Source organism: Bacillus rossius, assembly GCF_032445375.1.
Source record: "Bacillus rossius redtenbacheri isolate Brsri chromosome 9 unlocalized genomic scaffold, Brsri_v3 Brsri_v3_scf9_2, whole genome shotgun sequence".
NCBI classification, from domain to species: Eukaryota; Metazoa; Arthropoda; class Insecta; order Phasmatodea; family Bacillidae; genus Bacillus; species Bacillus rossius.
In genome coordinates this window covers 13,441,058-13,457,105 of record NW_026962013.1, presented here as the reverse complement: position 1 = coordinate 13,457,105, position 16,048 = coordinate 13,441,058, and the positions used below count along the sequence as shown (strand labels likewise).

The following is a 16,048-nucleotide window of genomic DNA, read 5'->3' as shown; positions in this document are numbered from 1 at the left end:
ATACAGAAATGTTTGTATTTGAAAAGCTACTATTTAATCAGTTTATTAATCATGCTTGGCATTATTTTAAAGAATTCTATGTTGTATTTTGTATCTGAGTTTTGTATTTAAAGTTTATTATTTGCAACATAAGAACACATGAGTTAGCTCATCACAGTGATTAAATGTTTACACGTAACTAGTGAGAACTGAAAGAGTCGCTCACAATTTTTTTTTTGTTGTATTGTGCTAAAAACATATGACTCATTTACTATGGCTCTAAATGCTGGCCAACAGCTTTCAAGATATTCCTGCCAAACAGCTGTAGCTTTAACACATGCAGACCATAAAGATAAGGATGTCACCAGGATTGGCATGTGCGCGTTTGGAGAATTCTGTACGTCGGGAAGTACAAGTTGGCTGAAATGGATTTTGCAAGGCCAGTTATGAGGATTTAAACGTGAAAGAAAAATATCTCGAAACAGAAAAATAATACTCCAAAACTACAGTGACAAACTATTATTTTTTTTAAATAATAGTTTTGATGTAAGTATTAAGTTTCCAAACCTTTCTTGGGAAAAACTACATTAATTAAGAAAAATTATTTTTCTTGCAGAAAATTATTTATCATTTTAAATAAGCTTAATGTTTCATCGACAACAGGGCCATTACAGAAAGTAACGCATGACAAAAGACCAATGATGTTAAGGAAACTAAGCGCTGCAGAGTCTTAAATTATGCATTTTTTTTACAGGACATTAGCAAACATATCAGTGATCTATTTTCACACAGAGTGAAAACAAAATTTCAATGATATTTATAGATATTTATTCAAAGCCCTTCAATAGCAATTTTCATACTGCTTCATCTCAAAACCTTCAAATTAAATCAATCTTACGAAACCACCCAAAGAATGTGAATTGAAATATGCTTATAGTCTATCACGGGCCGTAAGTATGACTAGTGCTAAATTTTATGGTTTTATTTTCAGGCCTATTGGTGTCATTGTTTTTTTATTTTATGGTATCTGTTTATTAAAAACCAAAACATATTAATGAACAAATATGATACTTAAATCTACCAATATTACATATTTCTCCAAAACAGTGTTATTTTGACTGATGCACAATGCACTTTTTCAATGTAATAATCATGTCTAACTATTTGGAACAAATAAAATAAATCTCTTATGTATTTCTGTGTTTGAAAAATGTTCTAATATCGTAATATAAAAATATTTTTATTAAATTGTTTATGTCCAGTGCTTTGTGGTATATTAACATAAATTTCAGTGTTATATGGTGTATGACATTCCTTTCTGTGTTGTTTTGGTTTTATCGCAATTCACTGTATAATCTTGTTCCTAAGCACGACAAAAAGACTGTAAGTCAGTCTCATTGTGTTGCGCATGTTCGACCAGGCACTGAATATACGTGATGGTGTCATCCTTAGCACTTCCTTACAGCTTTCGAAATAACAACAATCCTCAAGTAGTGACCTTGTAAATTTATAGTTATATAGTGTTTGCTTGTTACTTTCGTGCAGCCACGAACAATTTTTATCCCTTGATCTGTGTATGATAGTATTCATATGCCAATGTTTTTGCTGCTAGGTCTTAAGAAAATTGTTTGCATGTCCCTTAATCAAATGTGTACTCTGGAAAGAAATACTTAAGTAACTTCTTGGCTGAAGCCCTTAAGTTTTTGTGCAAATGCATTTTTTTTGGTTGCTTCAACTTATGCAATGTTTAAATATTGAGCAAGTAATATTCTAGTCGTTAATGTAATGTACCTATAAGCATTAGTATTTGCTTAGTAACTCACTTAATGATCATGCTCCCAAAGCTTTATATTGCAAATTTTATTTCGATTTTATGAAGTTTAACAGCTGTATAGATAAAAATAAAATGCTCATAATTTTGAATCAGGTTTCTTGAATCATTTGAGGTCTCTTGTGTGAGCAGACAAACACAAGATACTAAAACTGCCACACTTATACTTCCCTAGAGAAGATTTTTATCGTTTTACTTTAATGCTGATTCACAGCAGGCCAGATCAAGTAAAGTATTAATTTTTGTCAATGACATGCAACCAACCAATGAGAACTAAATTCCAATCCAATTGGTAAATTCCAATTTGAAGTTGAAAAATCCTAATTATAATTCAAAAATTCAGAAACACAAATGCTAAAGAACCACATCCACCCAAATTTAAGACAACCTCATCATATACGAGATTCATTGGATATAAGACACCGTCTCAACACTATTTTAAGGCTGTCATTCTGAAAACCAAAAAATTTTAAAACCACTGGTTTAGAAGATTTTGGAGTAAAGGATGGTGAATTTGAATTCTATTTAATTCACGTTTGCAGATTTTATTCTTTTATTGTAGGATATATGTAATGGATAAATTGCAAAAACAAAATAACAACAGTATTGTAGGTACATATTTATTCTATGTTTCCTGAACAAACGTTTGCTACATGGAAGTCCTATACTTAAGTACAGGGAGACATCAACACACACACACACACACACACATACTGGTAATATCGCACAGCAAAACCCTGTGCTAATCACAGATGCTGCTTCTCCCACACAACTTTGTGCTGACTGCCCTTGGAGCCACTTCCCCATCCCACTATTTGTTTACTACATTAGCAAAACTACTGTTAGGTGAAGTTTATTCAACTTTATAACAAATGCAAATGTACAACTACATCCTACATGCGATAGTACAACTTGAAACTGAACGGATGTCCGCACCAACACGCCCACTGATCACCTTGTAAACTGCAGGAAGCATTTTAAGTACAGTAACAACCAGGAACATTCTATGCTTTCGGAACTGAACACAACCGTGTCTCGTGCACTGAGCACTGAAGGTACAGGAACCATTTTACTAACTCACATGGCTGTATCTACGTCTGCTACAAAATTTGAAGACTACATTAAACAAATGAAAAGAAAAAAAGAAGAAAATTTTAAATGATGTAATCAACAAAAGTGATAAAAAGTTTACTCAAATATACAGAATAGCAGGAAAGAATGATAATTTGTATGTTCATGTCTAAAATGTAAAAAAGATATCTGTTCATAACTAAAACAACAATCTGTGTACAGGGCCGTCGAGAGAAACTAAGGACCTGGAGGCAAATGATTTTATCGGGCCCCTTCCCTATCATTTAACGCACAACTTTTAAAACCTAGCAATAAAAAAAATATAGGTCAGTAAATATTAACATTGCCACAGCTGCAAATTTTATCTGTGCATATCGCATTACTTGTAAGATTTCCTATAAATTCTATTAACAATATACTTGTGATATTCGTTCTATCAGGGTAAATCCAAACATTAAAAATAATTTCAACCAGAGATTAATTTACTTAAAAACTATCTATATCTGCTCTGAATTCACCACACACATCCAGTGCTGTGACTTTGATGAAAACTACACATAATTTTTGCACTGCCCAGCTAAATTCACTTCCCAGAACAAATTAGTAAAATTTACATTCAAACTCCGGGTATCACAAAAATGGAAAGGAAAATTAAAATAAAATGAAACTTCATTCTATACAGTGCAAAATGAACTTATAAATTTGTACATAAACGATAGGGAAATGTTTTCAAGATAAACAGAACAAACTTTTATGCTTGAAATACAGATAATGCTTCCTACCAGACTTTCCAAAATAAATGTGTAGTTAAAAAAATAAAGAACAGTCCAATCTTTAACTTACCTCAAAACATGACTAGGTTCTTCACGGAAAATACTCCGTACCAAAACATAATATGTATTTTAATTTTAAAAAGACACATAATATATCTGTTAACCTAAAGTAAAGACAAATTCACTACTGAAAATCAGAATACATAATTTTTTATGTATTTCAGAAAATTATGTGGATTCTTGCCAAAAAAAATTAGAACATTTTTATTTTTAGTACTAATTAAGATCTTCGCTATTTGGGCTGTAACTGATTTTATTATATTTTATTTATAGTTACAAGACAGTATTTGTATTTCAAGATAATTGTAAAACTTAGCTATTACATTAACTATTTTTTTTTTGCTGAAACAAATGATTTAACAAGAAAATGTTAAGAATAATGTATGCAGTTCACATACTATGGAACCAAGTGAGCTTTATAAGTAATACAGTTCAATTTTAAATTAATCACAATTTTTTTTTTGAAAATTTAAATGATTTGTGAATAAGAAATACTGTTTTCACCCAAACAAATCATTTCAATGTTACCATATCTTAAACCTCTGATTATTGAATAGTGCCAGATTTTTTCAAATCATATATTTTTAAAGCTGAGATGAAATTCTTATAAACCTTAAACCAGATTAAATTTTTTTTTCTAAATTTGAGATTCACAAAATTGTTTAACTATATGACCAATAAATTTACATTAACGTAATAATGTAATACAAGCAAGCAAATTGAAATGCTAACTTTCGAAGAATAATATCTAATATTAATTTACCTATGGTAAAAATTACAGTAAAATCCCATTAAGACTTTTTCAAGGGACAATAAGCTGGAAAACTTATTATGCGGGAACGTCTTAAACATGTTTTACTGTATTTTTGTTTTTGGCATCTACCATGACATCTTATGGAAATGAGACACGATGCATTCACACGTAAAATTTTACCTGAACTGTAGGTATAGCAGAAAATTGCAATGCTTATCTCATTTTCATTATGCCTGTTACACAAACATGTCAGTGGTTAAAAGGCTAACATAGTAAATTACATTTATGTATTAGGTATAACTTCCTGCTAATACTGACACAAGATGCTGAATTTAGCACGCTTCATCAAGATGATAAGTAAAGATCACTACATCAGCACCATTACATCACAATACAAAATTTAAAGGTACGTATATAATAATTGGTATAAATAATAACAGCTTAGATGTAATAATACATACACTGCTGTGATATGCAACACATGTTGAAGTCTTAAAATTTTTATCTGCACATAACTAATGAAAAATTTCAGCAAGTAAAACTAAGTCGTGCAAGTGTAAAAAGAAGTGAAGGCTGTGATACAAACAGGATGAGCTGCCCTTCACTGTTACTTGTACATCATTTACGCAATTTGAGGCATGTTACATTTATTAAAATACAATATCTACATACAAACAAATATAACAATATTAACATACTAACAACATACGTATTCACTTTTTACAGACTACACAAAACAAGAAAACACATACGATGTAACCACAGCCCCTATTATAAATGTAATTGTCGCACGACTCACCCAAAGATCAGAGAATACAGTATTGCTGTTACTGAACAAGTGCCATGCTAAGTGGAACAAGTCGAAACTATAGATCCTCGCTGCCACGTGAACAGATGAACGGGCACGTAACGCTTCCACAACGTATCAGACACAATACGGCACCTTTCACGACGAACACCCCCTGGCACGCACAATCAAGAAACGACCGCAAGAGATATACCACACTTTACGTTTAGAATTATGGTTCTCACAAACAAACATATACAATGGGTTATTGTATCAAAAAAAGAAAGGAAAAACTACACTATCAATAAAACAAAGTGGAATGTTAGTTAAAATAAAATACGTGATGGCTTGTAACAGTGTTTCCAAAAACGAGTGAAGCAGCCGTGTTCACATAGTTTGGAAGCTCAGATGCCCGTATGAACTTTGCAAGCAAGTACCCACACAGTCCGTGACTGTGACCAACTGGAATGCACAAGTCATAAACAAACATTGGATTACATTGAATATATTCTCAATTCAGTTCAGTTTTCTCATTATATCAAACTACCAGTAGAAGTGTTACCAAACTTCAGAGAACTGAAATTTTTGTTCAACTTTTTAAAAAAAAACTAAATGTGACAGCTACTACTGGGAAGTTGTTATGAGCTCTAAAAACATTTATACCATAGTATTCCTTAATAGAGAAAACAAATAAAAACATTAAAATATATCTGATTCATTACTTACAACATCTATGTTTTGATGAGCAAAATTTTCTATTACCACCTAATGAGTATGTATGTTTATCAGATTCAATATCAGATCATTACAGCATTTTCATGAATACAGACATGTACACAAAAAAAAAACTTAAACCAAGAGATTCTAGATTATCAAGAGACCAATGCAGTCAAAGGTTAAAAGTTTCTTTAAGTCAAAATCACAATGTTAGTAGTTAAAACTTGCAAAAATTTACTCTATCACATAGTTTTCAGTACGTTAGCTTTTTAGAAGTGAATTTTGATACACATATATAAATCACGAGAATGATAAGTTCTGACCTACCACCTACCTGAGAGAGAGAGAGAGAGAGAGAGAGAGAGAGAGAGAGAGAGAGAGAGAGAGAGAGAAGATACAGCAACCCCACACACACATTCACATGACCAGATACTTATTTTTTTTTTCCGTTGCTATAAATTAAAAGAGATTCTACGAAAATGTTCAATTGGAACAAACATGTTTCTTTATACATCAGTTGAGAGTCGACATATCACAATCACATTTCTGACTAGCAGCGAGCATGAATATCCGGGGAAGATGGACTGCAGGTCGGTGGGGGGAGGGCGGAGGAAATGCTGCAAGCAGCTCCGGAAGCAATACAGTCTCGTTCCGCGTTTGTCCACACTACAGTCTTATGAGACGAGACACACACAACAATGTTAATGTGATCAAACATGTCAGCAGACACACTAACTATATCCAAACATGATCCAATTAATGAACTCTAGCTAGATGTACTATACATAAGCGAATGAGGTAAAGTTATAAATCAAACTATTCTCAGGGATGTGGACATAGCAAGCAAATGTGTTTCTCTTCAAGTTTAAAGTAATGACCACAGCCATGTTAATATTAAAAAAAAATTTATTCAAAATAGATTTCTTTCTGAAATATATCCATATATATTTTTTACCTTCTTGCAATGAAAAGTGGAGATGATATAGAAAACACCATATGCTTATATGCTAAAATTCGAGTTTCTAAAAAGTTATTTCATGTAGTAGTTATATGTAATTTGGAAGTAGCATTTAGGCATGATCTTAAATTGTAATACCTATGGATTTGTTATTCAAACGTACCAGCCGAAGAGCTGTATGTGCGAGACTCGGCTGGCTTCTCGGCCCGGCTTGTGGCAGCTCCCCACCGACCCACGCGCCCGCCCTCCCCGGGGACAGCACCTGGCACGGCGCGACCTAGCGGCCGCGCCACGGCAGCACGGCACCCCATCAGCTGGGGGCCTCCACCTCCACGAGGACATGGGTGTACAGCCTCGGCAGCTCCAGCCGCAGGCGCCGGTACTTCAGGTCGCTGAGGCCGTCGCTGAGGAAGCGCTTGCGGCCGGCGTGCAGGTACTCGTACCGCTTGGGGTTGGCGCGCTGCTTGTGGTGCGTCAGCATGCGGTAGCGCGCCACGTTGGCCGGGTAGCGCGAGATGTGGTAGCCGTGGTACTTGATGCGGTTCGACATGTCGTCGTCCTCCGCCCCCCACCCCCAGTACATGTTGCTGAAGCCGTTCACCTTCTCGAACTGCGCCTTCGTCATGGCACTCACGCCACCAAATATGTCATCGTAAGGTAACCTACACACACAAACACCATTTCGTTAAATTAATTTCCAAGTGAAATATTTCAAAGAAGAACGTAACACAAAAAAAAAAATCATCTTGAATCCATGCTCAAATCCCATGGATTTAATTTCCCAACTCAAGGGTTACAAAGATTTTTTATTGTCAATCAGCATGACAAATAAGCACTTAAAACTTAGACACAATAACCAACTGCCTTCAGGATGGTCTTGGACATGTTAAAGCCAATATACTATTCTTTTATCAGAAACTAAAAATAAAACCAGTGCCGAAGGCATAATCTGTAGAATCAAAGCATGCACAATTTTTCCAATATAAGTGACAATCTGTGAACTGTGAACTTTTTATAACGTGGACTAAATGGCAGATTACGGGATTGAGGATCAAGAGAGAAAATTCTGTCGCTTTTAATTTATCAGTGATAACAAGAGAAAATATGCATATGCATGGAATAGTCAATCATAAAATACCATAATAATGTAGAGGAAGAAAATCTTATACCTCTTACTCTGCCTTTAAATGACAACTGTCAAAATAATTTTTGCATATTTCCATTTCATGTCTCAATTCCTAATACATACCTCCAATAGACAAAAAATATCTTTCTTCATTCCTCCACTCACTCCAAAAACCATCCCAAGGTGCCCAGCAAAACTCACATATCAAACTCCTTGACTTTTCACTGACTTTTGTAATTTTTTGCCGACCAAAACACGCTATATTTCTATAAAAATAACAAATAATTTTTTTTTGCAATATTCCCCAACAGTGCTACAGACACAATGTACTTATGGATTAGCTTTAATGTTGTGATTAAATGTTTGCACAGTAACAAAAAGCCCGAAAAGAATGCACGGCATGATGTTTCTTTTATCACACTGCAAGGCACCAACATGGGTATATAAATAAAATAAAAAAACTAGCATATTCAAATGCAATGTTGTGTCAAAATTTCAAAAAAATCGGCGAAGAACATTTACATTTTTATTTACATAGAAGAGAATGTATGAAAGCAATTGAAGTGCTAAAATGTTGTCCCCACCATCCAGCAATGACTGCTACCTGTACTTCAGGGAGTCGACGGCCACCGACATGTGCCGGGGCTGCTCCGGGCAGTTGTACAAGTTGCGGTCGTCCTCCGGCAGCAGGTCCACGTCGTGGAAGACGAAGCAGTCGTAGCTGTACTGCTTCAGAGCCTCCACGAACCCAACGTTCATGAGCATGGCGCGGTTGAACGGGCCGTCACCTGCACAGCCAGTCGCAATCAGGAACTACTGGGCGTGCACAACACAACCTGCGACTCAACGTTGACGCTGGGTAATGCTTGCAACTTACTTCACCTCTAAATTAAAAAAAAAAAAAAAAAAAAAAAATCAGTGTAATTTAGAAGAGAAGGGGATATTTCCGATATCCTACCGCCTAGTTTCGCCCCTGCAGTTATCAGCAACACATCACCAGAGGCCTTGCGGGCTATAGCGGGAGTACCTCCACATGATGCAAGCAATCCACAGACACATTTGCCATGTGAGAATAAGAAGTGTCGTGTTGACTGATCCTGAACGACACTGATGTACCAATCTGACAACAGGGTGCCCCAAAGCAACACTAGAGGTGACCTGAAGTCATTCGCTACAACTCCCACAGGTAATACTGGTGTTTCTCCACAACATTAGCCAGATATTTCTCTATAACCTCAATACCACTACATGCACACGTGATCATTATCTCATGAAAGGCAAAGCTGCAATTTACGGCTATCTAAAGTGCCCAAAAAGTTGCACGATTGACGAACAATACAGCAATCCTTTTCTGATGTGGTCTGTTGTTTAATCGGAACCTTCATGAAGCTTGTGGGCTTGCTCACTAGTTCCAACTGGAGCTACCGTTTTGTCGAAATGCCTCGTACTAAGGTCAATTGCATGATACAGCGTATACTGGACTCCCCCAAACCAACATTATGGACACTACCTAACTCTAACAAATGCTTGTAATTCTTTCTATGCATAGTCTCAAGTCTAACAAGCCTCCTTAACTGTATTGACAGATTGTATGATTCTCTGATAATAATATCACTTAATCCACTCTCGTGGACGTTCTAAATGTTGCAAATCAGGGAAACTCTAATCATTTACACATATATTGATGGTATGCACATGTGTCAAATTAAAGAGACTTAAAACATTCTTCCCAGATGTACAATTTCTTATAAGCATATTTTGCAAAAATTTACATATTCTCTGACACAGCTTTACTATACAACCAAGAATGTAACACAAATGTTATAGGTACATCTATTACCGGATGCAAATATGACATACAACAAACTTATCAAAAGGAAATGCTCCAAAGCTTCTAAAGCCTACAAATGTTTCCTAGTAATTCAGTGTTTCCAGTTATAAATCAAACATAAAAAAAACACCTTTTTTTGTAACTAAAAACTATGTAAAAAAATGTGTGTCTTTTCAGATCTATCATTTAAAAAAAATTGAGAACCCTTATCATTACGTTAATGAAAATTAAATTTGATGGTGAAACCAACCTCAAATAAGTTTAAGATTACTAACAGAATATTATATGGCTGTTTACAGAATTTTTAATTGACAATGAAAAATAGAAGAAAAGGACAGAAGGCAGAAGGAGAGGCTAGATAGGATGCATCCAGTGCTGGGTGGGGTGGGAGGGTGGGTAGAACTGAGGCAACGAGTTACGAGGGGGGAAGCCTAGTAGGCGGGAGAACTGAGGAGCGAAGAAGCACGGAATGGTTGTGAGAACGATATGGGAATGGAATGTGTTGGAGGAGTAGTGTATGTTGGCTACGAGTGTAAAGCAGTTCAGGAGAAAAGCGAGAGAAAAGGCTTGCCCCCGGGGTTTATTTTTTGTACATTTGCAGCAGAAATCAATAATAATAGTAATAATCATCATCATCATCATAATCATCATTGTCCATCATCATAATCATCATCGTCCATCATCATCCATCATCATCATCATCCTGGGTATAAAGATAGGAGAATGTGCGAACACAGAGAAGCAAGACTTGTCAGTCGGCGTGGCAATAATCACCTGCCTGCTCGATGACGTACACCCCGTAGTCGAGCTGCTGCCGCTGCAGCACCGGGTGCAGGTTCCTCAGCAGGATGGCGAGGTGCTGGGCGCGGTCGCGGAACGGGACGACGACGGCCACGCGGTCTCGCGCCCGGCAGCTGGACGGCCGGTACCGGCCGCCGGGCAGCAGGCTCGGGAACATCCTCTCCAGCTCCTCCAGGGGGGGCGCCTCCGTCACCACCTTCACGGGCCCCTCTGTCGAGCAGGCGGGACACGGCACTCGCTGCGGGGCTTCTTACGTTACGACACATGCACGACTTATCGAATCCAGCCAGTTTGTCAGAATATCAACACACCTACTTGAATCTATTAGTCTTTAAATCCAAGACATATTCCTCTTTTCCTCCGTAGTTGTTCTAAAAGAAATGTTTACATACAAATATAAGATGGCATTAGCTATATAGCACACATCATCTATAAGAATTTACAGAAGAACACATAGCTGTGACCATATTTTCTCCAGAAGTTTCTCAACAATTGGCAAATAATTATGTCAGCACATGTCAAAACATAGCTTTATAAAACACCACTGACCATGTTTCAAATAATGAATGTATGTATGCATACTTTCACTGCTCATTTCTCACTGGATGCAGCCTTCAAACTAAAGGATACTTTGGTTAAGTATCCTGAATTATTTTGCTTCTCTTATTTAATGTTTTTGCACATGGTTGTAAATAAACTCATAACCATATTTAATTGTTTGTAAAAGGCTTTTTTCTACTAAACAAATCCTTATTATGAACTTAAATAATGGCAGATTTTTATGTCAATCCTAGCATCTGTTGAATTCATGAAATTATGCAATAAGTTATACAGTTTTGGGTTGAATGCTGGTACATAGCCTTTATCTTCAAACACTTCATTAATACCTACAGCATTCATAAATCATTAAAAAAAACTCAGATTTCTATGGTTCTGGTAAAAGGTAAAAACTAATGAATGATATCAAAGAAAATAAAAGTTGTTAGACGAAGGCTGCATAGAAATGGTTAATTCAAAACTGTATACATGATATCATGCTTTTAGTACATAAAATTATGCCTTCAAACTCATAAAAACTGTTAAATAAAGACTTGTTTGGCAGGGGGGAAAAAAGGCATAGCTATGTACTTATGTACGCACATTAGAAGTTACACTTCATTTTTATTTAAGACATTGAACTGTTTTGAAATTTACTGCAACAAAAATTAATTTAATAAACACTCAGTATTCAATATTAATATGAACATCTCTAAAATTAATTAATTTAGTAAAATAATAAACATATTTTAATTAATTATGAAAATCAATAAACATGCTAAATGTTAATTCTCACTTAACACTTATTAGTTATAATTATTTATTATAAACTATTCAATATCAGTCACTAAATTCTGAACGCGACTCACACTTGTACTCGCCGCTAAAATTCACTACCGGAGCAGCTACATCAACTATCAAATCATTCGATTTGTAGAGCAATGAAACGTCTCCAATAAAAATGAAAAAGACTTGAAAAAATTCTAAACCCCAGCTTGGAACTGATTTTTGACAAGGAATTTGATTAAAATACTGCCCACCTAGTTAAAATTCATTAAAAAGTTAATACTTTATAGAGTCCACACCATTAGGTGATTATAAATGATTAAGCATTAAAGGATAGTTGTACTATTATACATAAAGTTTTATTTTTTTATTACTTATGTGAATTCATGGAAATTAATTTCCTAACAAACGTAAATATTATTAGTTTAAGTAAAAATAGAGGATTTAGGTCTACCTAGTATGAAATAATCAATCAAATGGAATGAGCAATAAAATTTAAGAATATTACAGCAATACTATAAACAAATAAAATGTATTCATACATATTTGTTTAAAGCACAATTTGTATAATACAATAATTTGTAATTAATTTTTTTTTTCACATACGTATTTGAATCACGTTCCTTCAGCTTATTAGACGTGCACTATAACCACTGCGATATGAAGCCTACAGAGAGAATACATATTATAATTGTTATAATACCAGTAAACTTACATTATTTAAACCTTGAAATTACTCATTAGTATGACTTTTTTTTTAGTATACCAAATATATTCCAGGGTAGTTTCACTAACATAAAGTTTCATTTAGCACACCAATACATTTGGTATATCCCCTTTATGAACGTGACTGCATATGGATTTATGTTCATACATGTGGATCCGCCATCTTCATGTGAAAAATTTATGCATGGCGCACGCGCAACCCGTAAAAATGTTCCCTCACGTAATTTTTCCAAAACTTCGAAATTTGTTTTATAAGAAATTAAATATGATAGTATAAATTTACTTAAAATCACGTGCAAAAACACTGTTTAGAAGCAACAATGTAGCTGTTGGGGATAAATAGAAATTTTAACAAAAAAACTAATTAAAAAAAATACTTTACAAAAAAATTGATATACACTAAAAAGTAAAAAAATAATTGTGTATTCTTCTACAACTTAATAATCAAATTACTTTTTCTACTCATCAATATGTAGGTACGTTCTATGTGTTTACCACGCAAGAAGGTAGGTATAATGTAGTTACAATTATTGTTATTTTTGGAGTTGGTGTCACACTTCAAATCTAACTCAACACATACCTACACCGTTTGCTACATTATGTCTCAGCATAGTGTCGTATTAAAGTTTGTTTGTTTGGTATAATTAGGTATTATTTATGTCGTTTCAAGGTCGCAGATATTGTCACAGTTTATTGTCGTATGAAAGTTAATTTGTAAATGGGTTTAATTAGGTATTGGTATTCTGTCACAGTACTTACTCACAGTATATTGTCGTTCGTATAAAAGTTAATTTGTAAAAAAAATATTTCTAAAAGTATTCTCGTATTATTATTGCTAGGTATATTGTAGCGTTTCCTTGGTTGACACAGACTCCAAATATAACAATAATTGTAACTACATTATACCTACCTTCTTGCGTGGTAAACACATAGATCGTACCTACATATTGATAAGTAGAAAAAGTAAGTTGATTATTAAGTTGTAGAAGAATACACAATTATTTCTTTTACTTTTTAGTGTATATTAATTTGTTTTAAAATAGTTTTTTTTAAAGTTGTTTTTTTTTGTTAAAATTTGTGTTGATTTTTTGATTTTTAGTGAATCTGAGGTACACTTATTTGTGTGAATATGGGTAGACCTACTAAACGTGCTGCTCATATGAGACAGCGCCGTTTAAATGAAACAAACAAAGTCAGGGAGAAACGCCTAGCTCAACAGAGAAAATCTACTTCTAGGACAATTTCAAAAGAGACTTGCGAAGAGCGCAAAAATAGACTTTCGAAAATGTGAGTTTAAATAAAAAGTTTTGAAAATATCGAATAACGTAGTCACCATCTTGGCTCGATCAACGATCGTCTATCGAATGAGACGGAGGAGCAACGTGCCCACCGACTGAGCGTGATATACGATCGTCTATCCAAAGAGACAGAGGAGCAACGTGCAAACCGTCTCAGCTTAATCCACGTTACGGTAGGTGACAAAAATATCAGGAAAGCCTATAAAAGATTCGGCCGAGTATCGTTAATTAGCTCCTAAGAATTTATTGACGAGTTCCGTTACTTTGCCATGGATCCCATAATCAGAACCTAACCAAACTTTCATCAAACTACCCTTGAAGTACATCCTTTCCTATATAAAAAAAAAAAGGATCATCGAAATCGGTTGGCGTGATATTGAGTTATTCGTCCATTTGTCGCGCACATACTTAATGAAAATTTAAGACTTATATGGTTTTCTAATGGAAACCATTGTTAGAACTGGACCGAATTTAAATGGGACCACACGGGAAGCACCAGCTTTCAAATAAAAAAAGAATCATCAAAATTGGTTCACCCAGTCCAAAGGGGAAAGGGGTCGTCCATTAATTACGTGATTTTTTTTAGCAAATTTTTAATCCCCCCTCCCCCCTAGTGATTTGTGGTGAGGTTTAGGACAAACACCCCCCCCAATAAATCACGTGTATTTCTTTGGTACAAAATATTTTTAAAAATTTCAGAATATTATCTTTAAATATAGGTATAATCTAATTTAATTCTGGAAAATTAAGCACAGCATGTATTCGGCGCCAAAATCACAGTCTTACTGGCGACCGGCAAGCCGAGCCGGGTGGTTCATGTTGCGGCGGCGGGCGGGGATATTGTTTCCCGGCTACGGCGAGTCAAGGTCACGCGTCGCCTTTCGGTTTAGTAGAAATCGCGCTAAAAAAAAAAAAAAAAAAAAAAAAAAAATACACGTGATATCTCTCTACAACCCCCTCCCTCCCCCTTGTGATATTTCGTGATTTTTCCCGAACCCCCCCCCCCCCTTTTCGAGCCTCACGTGATTAATGGACGATCCCAAAATTCTGAGGTAACTAACATAAAAAAACAGCCGAATTGTGAATTGAAGTCTGTTAAAAAGGGAGACTCACGCAGGTCCGGAGGGATGGCCGGGCACTCGGGCCGGCCTGACTCTGGGGTCGGGGTCGTGGAGTTGTAGGCGGCGGCGGCGACGGCGGCGACGGCGGCGGGGGTGGAACTAGCGGGGGCGGGGGACGGCGTGCCGGCGGCGGGCGGCGTGCCGTTGACGGCTACCAGCGCCGCGGGAGGGGGCGGGGTGGCGCGGGGCCGCACCACGCGCAGGCGCGCGTGCGACGAGTTGACGAGGAAGAGCGGCTCGAGGCGGTGCGGCTCGAACATGCCGCTGAACAAGTACTGCAGGCAGAAGTACAGCCCCACCAGCACCATGAGGGACTTGCAGCAGCACGAGCGGAGACACGACAGCAGCGCCATGCCGGCGCGGAGCGGAGCGGTCGGCTGCGGCGATCTGCGGCACACACACAGCCCTGCGATCCCTCACGATCCCTCACGATCCCTTACAGTCCCTTGGCAGATGCGGTCACGGGAAGCCGCCTTTTCACAGACGAGAGAGCCAAAACCCGTATCTTTAATAATATAATAATAATAATTTATTTCCCTTTTTTTTTACACTTTGTTGGCAATATTCACTTAATTAACCAGGAAATTTAGCACTCACGAAAGCAAGCATGTATGTGAGTGCATCTAGTCACTTTAAATTACATGCGGTATGCTATGCATGCTATGGTATGTAGCTATCTTAACCAAATAAACCGTCCACAATGTTTTAAAGTATTTATAATGTAGCTAACCTAACCTAATTGACCATTAGTATCCTTTTATCAACACCGCCATATTTATTTACAATGAACAACAAAAAAAAAAAAAACCGACGATGCACGATCGGTCGTTTGGCTCTTTCGTTTGTGAAAAGAAGGCTTCCCATGCGGCCACAGTGTAGAGGAAGCATTTCT

General features: G+C 36.2%; 1 protein-coding gene across 2 annotated transcripts in view; it reads right to left on the bottom strand.

The window, feature by feature from the left end:
• Positions 1 to 2,416: 2,416 nt before the first annotated feature.
• The window catches only part of LOC134542795 (beta-1,4-N-acetylgalactosaminyltransferase bre-4-like), a 39,227-nt gene continuing 25,595 nt past the window's right edge, over positions 2,417 to 16,048 (bottom strand). For both annotated transcript variants that reach the window (XM_063387325.1, XM_063387326.1), the window contains exons 2-5: positions 15,149 to 15,543; positions 10,662 to 10,898; positions 8,661 to 8,844; positions 2,417 to 7,592 (exon numbers count right to left, since the gene is read on the bottom strand). In XM_063387325.1, the coding sequence (XP_063243395.1) occupies positions 7,241 to 7,592; positions 8,661 to 8,844; positions 10,662 to 10,898; positions 15,149 to 15,509 (1,134 nt within the window). In that variant the 5' untranslated portion in view covers positions 15,510 to 15,543 and the 3' untranslated portion in view covers positions 2,417 to 7,240. The remainder of the gene's footprint in view (positions 7,593 to 8,660; positions 8,845 to 10,661; positions 10,899 to 15,148; positions 15,544 to 16,048) is intronic.